The sequence below is a fragment of the Antechinus flavipes genome, chromosome 1, assembly GCF_016432865.1.
Source record: "Antechinus flavipes isolate AdamAnt ecotype Samford, QLD, Australia chromosome 1, AdamAnt_v2, whole genome shotgun sequence".
Classification (NCBI taxonomy): Eukaryota; Metazoa; Chordata; class Mammalia; order Dasyuromorphia; family Dasyuridae; genus Antechinus; species Antechinus flavipes.
Genome location: NC_067398.1, coordinates 313,927,684 through 313,941,177, shown reverse-complemented (window position 1 = coordinate 313,941,177; position 13,494 = coordinate 313,927,684). Strand labels below are relative to the sequence as shown.

At 34.7% G+C, this 13,494-nt stretch overlaps 1 protein-coding gene across 3 annotated transcripts in view; it reads left to right on the top strand.

Annotated features, from left to right (window-relative positions):
• The first annotated feature begins 206 nt into the window (after nucleotides 1–206).
• NAA35 (N-alpha-acetyltransferase 35, NatC auxiliary subunit) overlaps nucleotides 207–13,494 on the top strand; it is a 62,649-nt gene continuing 49,361 nt past the window's right edge. Inside the window, exons 1-3 of one of the 3 annotated variants that reach the window (XM_051966067.1) lie at nucleotides 207–502; nucleotides 1,756–1,890; nucleotides 12,219–12,252. In XM_051966067.1, the coding sequence (XP_051822027.1) occupies nucleotides 1,761–1,890; nucleotides 12,219–12,252 (164 nt within the window). In that variant the 5' untranslated portion in view covers nucleotides 207–502; nucleotides 1,756–1,760. Of the gene's footprint in view, nucleotides 643–1,755; nucleotides 1,891–12,218; nucleotides 12,253–13,494 lie in introns of all 3 variants that reach the window. The other 2 variants (XM_051966056.1, XM_051966072.1) reach the window with 2 other exon arrangements.

The following is a 13,494-nucleotide window of genomic DNA, read 5'->3' as shown; positions in this document are numbered from 1 at the left end:
ACGAGCCAGGGCCCCGCCCCCGCAACACGCGTACTTATAGACGTATGACCACGCCCATTCCCTTAGTCCCGCCCACTCTACCATCTCTCTACTGGAAAAGGGACTGAGAGGAAAGGGAGGCCTGAGAAGGAAAAGAATAAATTGCTATCGCGAGATTCTCATTGTTTCGCGAGAACTGAAGGCTCAGTTGCCGAGACTGGGGAAGGGAGTTGGGTGGAGAAGGCTGTGCGTGTGCGAGCGTGTATGTAGTATGTGCATGTGTATGTGTGGGTGCGTGCATGTGTGCGTGTGTGTGGCGTGCTGAGCAAGGCCCCTGGGAGTAAGAGAGGGGGCGGGGTCCCATGAACTGGGCGTACGCATGCGCGCATGCGCGCACGCGGCCGGGCCGGGCCGGGCTGGTCTGCTCGGGGAGGGGGCGGCCGTGGCGGCGACGTTATTTCCGAGGTCGGCAGCGGCGGCGGCGGTACGGTGCGCGGCGGCTGAGGCGCCGCCGAACTAGTCGGTAGGGACGGTTACAGGGCAGCCCCGGAAATCCTTTGCTCTGCCTTTCGGTGCGTCGCGGTCGTGGCGCTGAGTTCCGTGGTGCGGGGGACCCTCGGAGCCGGCGGGTCACCCTGCGGCCCCTAGCCCGCCTCGCCCCAGGTAGGGGGCCCCCCGAGCAGCCCGGCCCCGCCCTCCCGGTGTCACCGGCGCGACAACCGGCGGCCGGGCGAAAGCTGGCCAGCCCTGTCTCTGCCCCGCCTGCTCCACCACGCGCCCTCCTCCGACCAGAGCCGGGGAACCAGGGATCGGGCCCGACCTGGTGTGCCCCTGAGGCACCGGGCACCGGAGATGCGACCCGTTTGGGGGAGAAGCGGAGACGGTCGGGGAAGCCTGGCACCGGCGGTGTGGGTGTCGTTTCAGACCCCCTGGCCAGGCGTTGTGCCCAGCAGCCCGTGGTCCTGTCGTGGGGGGAGGGGGGAAGAGAAGAGGGGGATCCAGAGGAGGAGGAGTCACCCCGGGAAGGAGGTTGTCGGGTGACCACCAGCTCTCAAAGTTAAGAGCGCTCCAACTGCATCCATCGGAACCAGCAGAGTGGCTTTTAGTCTTTTTGTTGTCTTCTAGTCTCTCAGAAAGACAGTAATCGTGCTGTTCGCTGGTCTTCGTTGTAGGCTGTCTTTTATAAAGAGATTATAATGATCCTTCCAGAAATGAACCTTGTCAGAGTTGATTTGCCCAAACCTGGGTCCCTTGCATGACCTTGGCCTCCAATCTGTAACCGGAGAGATGTGCCCAACTCTCAAGCAGTTCCATAGTTAAAGGGGACCGATGACTAGTGGCAGATTCTGAGAATTAGCCCGGAGGAGGACACTTTGCAGAGTTAAACTTGAGTGCCTGTACCCAACCAATCAAATTACTATTGGGACCTCTTTGGCTTCAGGTTGTCTGTCTTTATAAAATGAGGGGCTTGGAATAGATAATATAAAATGTACGTAATTACATTCCCAGTTCTCTGCTAGTTTAAGGTATGAGTTAAAATCATAGACTTTATTAAGAGTTGAATGAAAGAGACCTTAATGATCATTAACTCCATAGAGAGGAGAAATGATTTGTCTGAGATCACACATAGTAAGTGGTAAAAACCTGCATTTTCTGACTATGGTAAAATACAATCTACAACCCTTGTAAATATATATAATTTAACAGGACATTGTGTAATACTTGATTTTGTGGAATACTGAAAGCTGTTAATTTTCATTTTGACATGCCTTACAGGTAAAATGGTTATGAAAGCTTCTGTAGAAGATGATGATTCAGGATGGGAGCTCAGTATACCTGAAAAGATGGAAAAGAACAGTACAAGTACAAATTGGGTCGATATAACTCAAGATTTTGAAGAGGCTTGTCGAGGTAAGTGCTAACTATTGACTCAGAGGTGGCACAAATCAGGGAAAAGAAAAAACTAATTTTAGTTCTAAATCCTCACAGTTTGTATTCATAAAGTATCTTTGTAATCGTCCTTCCACTTGCCTCTAATTTTAAATACATATGAAAACTAAAATGTACCTTGTAAATATAGAAGTATTAAGGGCAGATACTGGGTAAAACAATGTTTTCTACAAAAAAATGTTAATAAGTGTGTATAGTAAGTACTTTGCAATGTCAGAGATTTCTGCCTTTAAGGATTAATCCTTTACAACAAATAAAATCATTTGGTAGTCTTTTATGGGTGTAAAGAAGAAATACTCTAGAAGTTATCTTTCCAAAGAATATAGCCTGGGAGTACCTATAATGCTTCTTTGCTTTCATTTTTTTCTTACTTCATTTATTCTTTTGTTTGATTTTTAAATTCTGTAGGCAGCAGAAAGATTGAACCCTACATATGAAGTCAGCCACAGATCTTTCTTTACTTTCTTGTTTATCCACAAAGAAAGCTTATTCAGATAAGAATTCCATTATTGCCGGACTGATACTTAAAATTGCAATGAGTCAGAGGGATACTTGACTAATTTAGAATTAAGAAATGCTAAGTATTCATTCTGATGAAAATGGATGATTTTTTTTTTATGTGCAAGACTCAGAATTTTTATACTAGACCTGTGGTATATGAGTTTCTCTAACTTGTGACACAGTTGTTATAATAGAAGACTTTAATATATACCTTTGCAGACCTGGATTTTCTGTATACCATTTATGGCCATATTTATTGAACAAAAACTCTACCTTGTCATAATGATTAAAATAACTAGGTTTCAATTTTAAGATGTTTAACTCTTTAAAAAAAAATTAAACATTTATTAAGTACAAGGGATTTTAAAAGCTGTATAAAGAATATATCACTCTTATGTGTAGTAATAATAAATGATGCTCTAAGGTTTACAAAACACTTCATGCATTCTCATTTGGTCTTTTTAACTTTTGAAGTAGATAAAGAAAAACATTATACCCATTTTATAGATGGGCATACTGGGACTGAGAGACACTATTATTTCTCTAGGGTTACACCACTAATAGTCACAGAGCTGGAACTCAAACTCAAGTCTTCAGCTTCCATATCTAGTACTTATTTTACTGAACCATTGTGGCCTTCCTGTATTGTATGTTGTGGTTATTAATATTTGTGAAATAAGAAAATCTTTGCTTTGAATAAAGAAGTTGTCTAATAAACAATTGAGTTCAAACAAGGGTTGTAAAGGCCTTCTGATAACAATTTTCACAAATAAACATAGCCAAGTTTAAATGTAGCTAGATAATTGTGTTAGTAAAAATATTTGATTGGGACAATGTGCTCATAGGGATAAGGATTGAGCCAAGGAATATCATATCATCTTCAGTTAGTAATGAGTTGCTTCAACTTTTCATTGGACAGAGGACACGTAAGGATATGTGCTATTTTTGTCATTCAGAACTCCCAGGATTCTGAATTATGCCATAGACAGTAGCACAAATGGTAAGACTTGTTCCAAATTGGAGATGCCTCAGAACCACACCTGAGTGTTTTTTGACTGAGGTGACCCAGGGTGGAAATTTTTGATAAAGCAGGATGAATCAGCATAACTTTATCAGTTGATTCACAACATGGAGGAATGATCCGTTAGGGAAGGTACATGGCAGCATAGGTGACCATTATCCTTATAAGGGGAATTGAATAGTGTAAAACCTGAGTTATATAAACACAAGCAATTTCAGGGATATTAAATGGGGGAAGACCCAGCACAGTCTGTGTCTAAAATTGCTCAAGTGAACCTTTTTGGAACTTGTGGACTATGAAGTGTGTCTGCTCACAGCGCTCTGCTAGTCTCTTTGCAACATCTCAGTAGTTAAATGTAATCTTGGAATTTTAGAATGACTTATTGGAGATATCTAGAGCAGGGATTCTTAATATCTTTTGTTTTATGATTTGTGAACCTCTTTGGCAATCTGACAAAGTTTATGGAAAGCTTTTTAGAATAATTGATAGGTTATGCCCAATTTCAATTTAGAAGTTAGTGATGTTAGAAGTCATTTTTTTTTAATCTGAGGTTCTTGGACCCCAAATTAAGAACCCCTGATGTAGACCTCTAGCTTCTTTTCGTAGGAGAGGAACCCGATATCTAGTGAGGTAGATTGCTGTCCATGAGAATTTTGTAGACTGTTTCATAAATCAGACGTAAGTGAATAATTAAATAATAAGGAAAGGCAGCATATGATTTAAGTAGAGAGAAAGAATACCAACTGGAATGATTGACAAAAGGTTCATTTTGAAGGTGAGTTAGGAGTTGGGCATTGAATAATAGCTGCTTTTCATAGTAGATTTGGTACTGGATTTGAAATTAGGAAGATCCAATTTGAAACTTCCTTGGACTCTAGTTTTGTGATCCTAAGCAAGTTACTTAACTTCTTAATCTCACTTTCCTAGTTTGTAAAATAAGGATAATATCTACTTCACAGTATTGTTTCAAGGATCCTATGAAATAAGTCAATAAATATTAAGCATCTATTGTATGCCAGACACTTTAAGTGTTAGGATGTTAGAAATGCAAAAAAAGATGTGTGGGTGAGCTTTGCAAATTTTAAAGTGCTACATAAATGCTGTTGCTGCTATCATTATTATAATATTTTTAAAATGTTCAAAGCACCTTACACACATTCTTAGAAAATGAGATAAGTACTATTATTACTCCCATATTATAGATGAGGAAACTGAACTCAGAGAAGTTGTGATTTGCCTGGGTCATTCATAGTCATAGCAAGTGTTAAAAGAGGGATAAAATTTGGAAAAACAGAAATGAGAAGGAAAAACTTTCAGTTGTGGGGGAAGGGGAGAAAAACCAGTGTGATCACAAGTACATATTCACTAAAATGTGACTAGACCAACATGGCACATATAAAGGGTGGTAGTAGAAAATAAGGTTGGAAAGGTAAGTTTTAGTGCCAGGCTAAAATCTTTTTTTTTTTAAATTTTATTTTATAATAACAGGCTAAAATCTTTTAACTGTATAGGCTGTAAAGAATCATTAAAAGTATTGAGCAGATTAATGCTATGATAAAAGTACAAAAGAATTAAATTGGCAATTGTGTACAACATGGACTGAACCAGAGAGAGACCAGTAGGTGGTTATTACTTTGTATCTACTGTGTCTCTGATTTATATTTAATTTTGTTTACATGCTTCCCTACATAGAGTATAAACTTCTTGAGAAAAGGGATTGTTTGTATTTAAATCTCCATTAATACAGTATGTGGCAGCATCTAAGTGATTAATAAAGGCTTGTTGATTGATTATTGCAGAGTGAAAACAGTAAAGGAAAGACACATGAGAAATAATACAAAGGAAAAATGGACAGGATTTAAATGACTGCTTTATATGTGAGGTGCAAAAGAAGGCTGAAACTGAGAGTGAATGATTTAGAGCTGAGAACTAAAGACCTCCCTTGAGAAGGTCCATCCACATTTTAGAAGTCAGTAAATGAAAAAGAAGAAATCAAAGTTAGAAAGAAAATCAAAGTAGTATAGAGTCACAGGAGATTTCCAACTAAAAGACACTGATCAAATGCAAGAACTGTTGTTGAGAAACTTGAGGATTAAAGACTGAGAAAAGATTGTTCATTAGAGTTGCTTTTCCCATTATCTTTTGAGTATGTGATGATTCACTGCATTTGGTTTTAAAATACTTCATTTGACTCTGGCTGATTTTTTCCTACTGCCATTTGGAATTAAAAGATCCACATAAGCAAAATTTAAATCAGAGTCTACCCAGCCAACCATCTCTACAGTCTTAAGTATCTGAGATTTTAGGGCATTAGTCTTGGAGTCTGAGGACAAAATAATGAAACATTAAATTCCTCGAGTAAGATAGCATATGTAACGTGTTCTGCAAACTTTAAAACACTACCATAAATGTTTGCTATTGCTACTTTTCCTACTTCTATTTGTTGTTGTTACTTAATTGTTTCAGTTGTGCCTGACTCTTCATGATCCCATTTAGGATTTTCTTGGCAAAGATACCGGAGTGGTTTGCTATTTTCTTCTGCTCATTTTTACAGATAAGAAAACTAAAGCAAATTTTACTTGCCCAGGGATGCACACAGTTAGTAAGTGAATGAGTCTGGATTTGAACTCAGGGAGATGAGTATTCTCTGACTCCAGGCCTGGTAGTCTATCCACTGTATCACTTAGCTGCCATTGGTATTACTCCTATTGTTTCTTTATTCCCTTCTGGATTTTCCAAGAAATTGAAGAAACTGTGTTATGGTAGGGGAAAGATTTTGTTTTGACTTGTTGAAGAAGCTGTTTTGTGGAATAATCTTCAGGAGACATAGATTCATTCCTGACATAGCAGTAGAACAACATCCCTTTACCATCAACCTATGTGTAGTTTCAAGAACAGTGGTGTGTCTTTTGAAACTGTCGTTTCTGAAGATGTCTTATGACTTTAGAGTTAGGACCTGGTTGACTTATTATCATAAGAAATGTACCCTCTGAAAGAAATTTACTCATTTTCTAGGTGAGAATTATAACCTATTGCTAGTTCTGGAACTAATGACCATGAGAATTAGGTTTTTCTTCTTTTTAAGAGATATTTTTTACCTCATCTTAAATAAACTGGTTCATAGTGAAGATTCCAGTTCAGAATGCTGTTCTCATGATTTGTTCTGTTATTTTTTAAAAATGCACTTAATATAAAAATAGTGAAACAACTAAGTATTTTCCTTTATTGTAGTGGATTTTCTCTCATCTTTACTAAATCACATAGTGAATTTGTTCTAGGTTCTAATAATTTTATACATAAATCCATTGCTATTGTTTTTATTCATTCCAAACTTCTGCAGTAATGACCAGGTTGATTTCCATATTTCTTCATAGTCCTTCTTACCCTATGGTTCTATATGTAATTAGTTCACTGTACCTATATTCTCATCCTGTACTACATTAAACACACATATTTAGCTCTTATCAGAATTGAATGTGAAAGGCCCTTCCTTTAAATCTTCCTTTTTTGCTTTATTCAGAATATGGCATGCCTATAATTTACTTGTCATTTTATATTTTTTCCCTTTTCATGGTATTTCAAGGCTTCTCTTTTCTGGGAAGTTTTCCTTGATTTAAATTGTTTTATGGGTGGTGGTGGTGGTTGTTTTTGTTTTTGTTTTAACTCAGTCTATCTCAATATATTTTGCTAGTTTTTTTTTTTTAAATAGGCGTTTCCTAGATTTAAAAAATAGAGTTTACATTCATGAACAGTTGTATGCTATTTTCATTTCGCCCAGCTTGGATTACTAAACAAACAACTAGGTAATAATAAAACTGTCCTGAGATATTTAGTGCTACTTAAGTGGTCAGAAATGTGAAACTTCTGACCCAGAGTCTTTTGTATATTACTTTCTTTAGGAACTGTTATGTTGTGATTTTTATTTTTCCTAGCTTCACATTATGTTTCTACCTCAGATAGTCTTAGAGGAATACACACATTCATTGTAATCTTAGAATCTGAGAACTGGAGAAGACCTTTAAAGTTAATCTAATCTTTATAGATCTATATATAGATTATAAATGAGAAAAGAGATTTATAAGAAAGGAAACCCAAAGTTTCACAGCAAGTTTTTGGGAGAACTAGAACCTCAGTCTTAAGTCCAATGTTCTCATTGCACATGAATCTCCTGTAATTACTCTCTACTAATGTCAGAAACATGTCCCTCTGATTTTATCTTCATTGTTTTTATTTACCATCTAAGATGTTCTTTTCAACCTTATGTGTTAACTTAAGGTCTTTACTTCTGTTTAATAAATCTAAATGCACTCCAAAAGTTGTTAACTTTTGGCAGTATGTATGACATACTGTATGTCAGTATGTATGGCAGAAATCATTCCTTAAGAGCAAATGAAGTATTGAAAGGAACTCTAGGTACTGAAGAAAGTCAATTAATTTAAATAATTTTACTAATTTTCATTTATAGAATATTGTACTATGTAGAGGACTACTTTCAGTAGTTTGCATTGACTTTTCTTGCTTCTGAAATTCAGAATATTTGGAATTAGAAATATAGAAATCAAATTTATTCTGTACAAGTGCTTCTTAATCCTAGTTCTATTACATCTGAGTATCTTCAATTATATCAAGGTACTGTCATGAAAAGTGAAATTAATTTTAATTGATGTGTTTTGTCTATGCAACACTTGTCATTTCCAGATAGAAAAACATCTTCCTGTCCCTATTCCAGACTTAACTTCCTTGTGACAGAGTAATTAAACAAAAAAAAAATTGATACAGTGATTGAAACTGAAATGATATGTGGCATTCTGTATTATTTTCCTCTACCTCTCTGCTATGAAGCAAGTATTTCATAATTGGTTTTTCAATTGCCCAGAGTTTTTTAGATCTTTTAATTTACATTTTTATAATTGTATATTTTGGTTTTGGTTCTTATTTTGTACCATATCAGTTCACATGAATCTTTTCATGTTTCAGTTTCTCATATTCATTGTTTCTTCTTCTTTTGTATTATACTTTTGATCATGATCTTTTCCCATTTAGCAGTTGTTGACCACACAGGACTTTTTAATAAATGAAGGCAGAATGAAGAAGTTAGTCTATTACAGAATTAAACAGCTACAAAAATATGCATTGTTGTATTATTTCTGTGATTCTGAGATTTTATTTTCCTTCCTTTTTCTTGTTAGAATTTTAAAGTCTTTTGGGTTGGTCCGATGTAAAGTTAAGAGTAATAATACTTTGACTCTTTGTAATTTCCATGATATTAGAAAAGATGATTCCACATTGCTATCCCTCGATGCCTTATTGTGTGGAGATGGCCTTGGATTCTGAACACCAAATTCAAGATCTGTCTGCTATACTCAACAGGTTTTAAATATGGGGCCAGCAACAAATGATATATACATATACGTGTGTGTGTGTGTGTATTATATATATATATATATATATATATATATATATAATACACACACACACACACACACACACACACATAGGATGTCTTTTTTTTTCTCCTCTGTTTTGGAAAAGTGAGAGGAAATAGAGAAAATGAATTACATTTTTGAAAATTAGATTTCTTTTTCAATTAACAATTTTTACTAAACACTCGGGAAAAGGCACAAATCTTATTACTACCTAAAGAAATAGGAAAAGGTGATCCAGAAAATATCAGTAACTAATCCTTACACCTAATTTACAGTTTCTTAGGAAATTTTTGGAAAAAAAAATTGTACCTTAATTATTAAGAGCATTCTTTTAAAAACTTACATGTTTAATTTTTGCTATTTGCCTTTATATCTTAGTCATTTCAACACTTTCCTTCGTTGAAGCTTCCCTTGGAACAAAGATAAACAAGCAAAACATCAGAAGCTTTGACAACCTCTTAAAATTTATACAAACAATAGTCTGTCCTGGTATTCCTGTGCTCCTTTGCTGTTAGGGAAGAGTTCTTTTATTATTTGCTCTCTGGGACTTTGTTTCATTGTTCAGATCCTCAGGAGTATATAATTGTTTCCTTTGCATAGTTGTAGTTATTATGGTTTTGAGTCCATTTATTTTACTTTGCATAAATTCTTATTAATCTTAAGTTCCTCTGAATTCCTTAGGGCATTCTAGATGGATATATGAAAATTAGACAAATTGACTTTTGGAAGAATGGATCACATCTTCATAATCTCACAATTAGCTAAAAAGTATGGGAACTGAAAAGTTGCACTATGCTCATTGTTATCTAAAAAAGCATTTGTTTCAGTAAAACAAAATGTAAAAAAAAACCCTTCAGGTATCTTCCTTGAAAAAATAAAAAATTATATAGTTTCTTAAGAAATATAACTTCTCTGACTTAATATTAAACAATATGGAATAGGGTAATGTAGTCTTATTAAAGGTATTTTTTACAATTTAGACAGCATCTAATGCAGAGTCCATGTAGAAGAGGATTTTCTCCAGCTGTTCCTGCTTGATATGATGTATCAGTGTATACATTTCATGCTCTTTTAAGTGAGATTAGTAATCTGTTTATCTTTCCTGTATTCATAAATTAGATGAAATAGGGCATCTTATTGAACAGTTGAATTAGCAACCCATATTGCTGTTATGTCAGTACATATTTTTGAAACTAAGGAGTGGTCAAATAGGAAAAAGACTCATGAAAATCCTTTGGGGAAAGGAAGAGGATGTTCAACAGTGTCACATGCCATAGAAAGGTTGAGATGGATAAAAACTGAAGAATGGCCATTAGATTTGTTAGTAAGATCATCAGTAACCTTGGATAGGGTATTTTTATTTATGTCATGAAATTAGAAGCCAGATTAAAAGGGGTTGAGATATGGATGATTCAGCAATTGGAAGAGCAAGTATAATGAATCGTAAAAAATGATGAAACGTGTTAGTGAGGTAGACAATTTTTACATTCACATCTTTAGTTTTTACATTGCTTTTATTTCAGAATAAAGCTGTCTCCAGCAAATCATCCTTTGTAATAGATTAAAAAGGGGGAGGAGGGTAACAAAGCAGCCCAGTAAAAATAATAAATATATAAAAGTCTATAATTATATATGTAATAGTTCATACTCATAACTTTATCCACTTCCCCACCTCTGAAAGAAGGGAGAGAGAATTTCTCAGCTCTTCTTTAGGGTCAAGCTTTGCCATTATGATTAGATGCTGCTCAGTTTCATTTTTGTATCTTTTTGTTTACATTGTTGCCTTCATTTTATTTTCCTAATTCTTATTTCACTTGTATCAGATCATATAAATCTTAACTTATATGTCTTCTCTGTCTTCTTATTCATTGTATCTTATGAGCACAGTAATATTCTGTTACATATGTGTTTATTTAGCTTTTCCCACAGTGTATTGCTTAACTTCAGTTCTTTAAAAAAAAAAAAAAAAAAAAAAAAAAGTCCTGCTTTTGAACATTTGGTAAATATAAGACTTTTCCTTTGTCTTGACCATCTTGTGGTACATTTCCTAGCAGTAGGATCTTTGCTTTAAAAGGTGTTAACTGTTTTGTTCATTTCCTTAGCATAATTCCAGATTGCTTTTAGAAAGGGTAGACCAGTAGGGAGCTGTTTAGGGTTTACCAACAATACACTTTTGTGTCTTTCAGTGACTTTTCTAGTGTTGATTTTTCTTGCTGATTTCTTATTTTATGTCATCTTGTTAATTTACTAGCATGAGGTAAAATCTTGGTTTGAGTCTTAAAGATAAGACTTCATTGTGATTAATTCTTCATATAGTTCTTAATGGTTAGAAATTCTTGAGAACGGTTTTACTTTATTTGATGAAAATGATCCCCTCCCATTGATATCTTTATTTCTTATCCCTGCCACATTGATTTTGTTTATTCCAGAAGGTTTGCAGATTTATCTAACTGAAATTAGCTTTTTTTCTTATGTGACCCATTTTAGGTTTTAGAGATTTTTGTATATACTGTGAAGTGTTGTTAATCTAGAATCAATTTCTGCTAAACTCTTTTTTGGTTTCTGCTCAGTTCTATCAAATAAGTAATTTACCCTGAAGTAATTTATAGTTGGTTTTGAAACTGAATTAGTTAATTTGATTTTTGTCATTCTTCTGTATTTAATTTGCTCATTGTACTACAGTTAAGAAGAACTGGTTTTCTTAAACCAGTGTCTACTTTATAACATGTAATTTGAGTCTTGAAAGTATTCTCCCTTAATTTCCTATTTAAAAAAAACTTTTAAAAACCTCTAAATTAAAAAATAAAAGCTATATCTTTTCCAAATTTTAATGTATTTATATCTTTAGGAAAAAAGCATTATTTAGATTGATTTTTTTTTTATCATTGACAAGTATTAATGGATTTAATCAGTTTTTATATTTGTGCAAAATAATGTTAGATTCAAATACATTTGAACAAAAAGATTTATTTGTGGCAGAAATGTTTTCAAAACAGCTTTTTAAAGTAGCAGTTTCAGTTTGTCATAAGTATACCAGTGTCCTTTTTTCAAAAGCAGTAATGATTTGAATACATTTGGGATTCAAAGTGAGCCATGGCCAATTCAAGTCATACAATGACATAATGACAAATGACATAAGTCATTTAGTTTGTGTGGTATAGTTAGATCACTATATGAACATCTATATAAGGCACATTTCTAGGCATTGAATTGATTCTCTCATGAGACAGGTTAAAATGTGTATGTACTTTTTTGATACCACTTAAAATTTATTTTCTGAAGTTAAAAGTATTACATAAATGCAATTGATATGCGAGTGATTTTTTAAACTTTGTTTTTAGAATTGAAGTTGGGAGAACTGCTTCATGACAAGCTGTAAGTATATTATTGAAGTTATCTTTGAAGTGGATTGATTTAATATTTGTTTCAGATAATTGTAGGTATTATAAAACTTGGAGAATAGTATTCTCAAGGAGAATTATTTAATCATATGCTTTAGAATTTATAAAAAATGAATATTTGTAAACATTTATATAATCTAGTGAACTGTTTTGTGATACCATGTACATTCATAATCATAACACTTGTTTAAATTTGATGATGCCATTTTTGGCTATTTCCTTGCCTAACTTCAATATAAGATTACCTGTGACCTTATGGTTGTCCCTTACTGCTCATTTGGTAGAAGGTAGAATCTGTAGAAATAAGTGTGTTAAGAATGTAAATTGTTTACTTTCTTTTGCCCAAGGAACAGGTGGCAATGCAAAAATAATGGTATTAGGCAGTGGATAGGATCTGGTTTTATGATTTTTCCAATGTACAATTGAGCAACAACAACAAAGTGTCTATACACAGTTATTCTAGCATCTCTTTGCTGAAATTTTGTGGGTTACAGTATGAAATTCCAAATTCTTACCCTTTAGCTACAGGTAACAGGTTTTATACATGTCTTCCTTTGACTAGGGACTTGAGATATATACAAAAAATTTTGCATTTTTTCAGCAAACAATAAAGTTTCTACTCTTTGTGTTGCCCTAGGAGAGATAAAAAGTTTAATAAAGAGCTTATAGTCTAGGAAAGGAGAGATTAATTATAGTAATACAGGCTATGCTCACAAAATGTTAATGCTTTCATTGTTTTTTGTTTTTATTAAAGTTTTTTTTATTTTCAAAATATATGTATGGATAATTTTCAACATTCATCCCCTTACAAAATCTTGTGTTCCAAATTTTTTCCCTCTCTTCTCACCCATCCCCTAGATGGCAGGTAATCCAATATATGTTAAATATGTGCAATTCTTCTATAAGTATTTCTACAGTTATGCTGCCTAAAAAAGATCAGATCAAAAAGGAAAAAAATGAGAAAGAAAACAAAATGCAAGCAAATACCAAAAGAGTGAAAATACTATGTTGTGATCCATACTCAGTCCCCACAGTTCTCTCTCGGGGTGCAGAAAGCTCTCTCCATCACAGGTCTGCTGGAACTGGTCTGAATCACCTCATTGTTGAAAAAAGCCATGTCCATCAGAATTGATCATCGTAAAATCTTGCTGTTGCCTTGGTACTTCTCATTGTTAACAATTGGAGGAAGGCTTCCTAGAGGAAGATAATTTGAGTG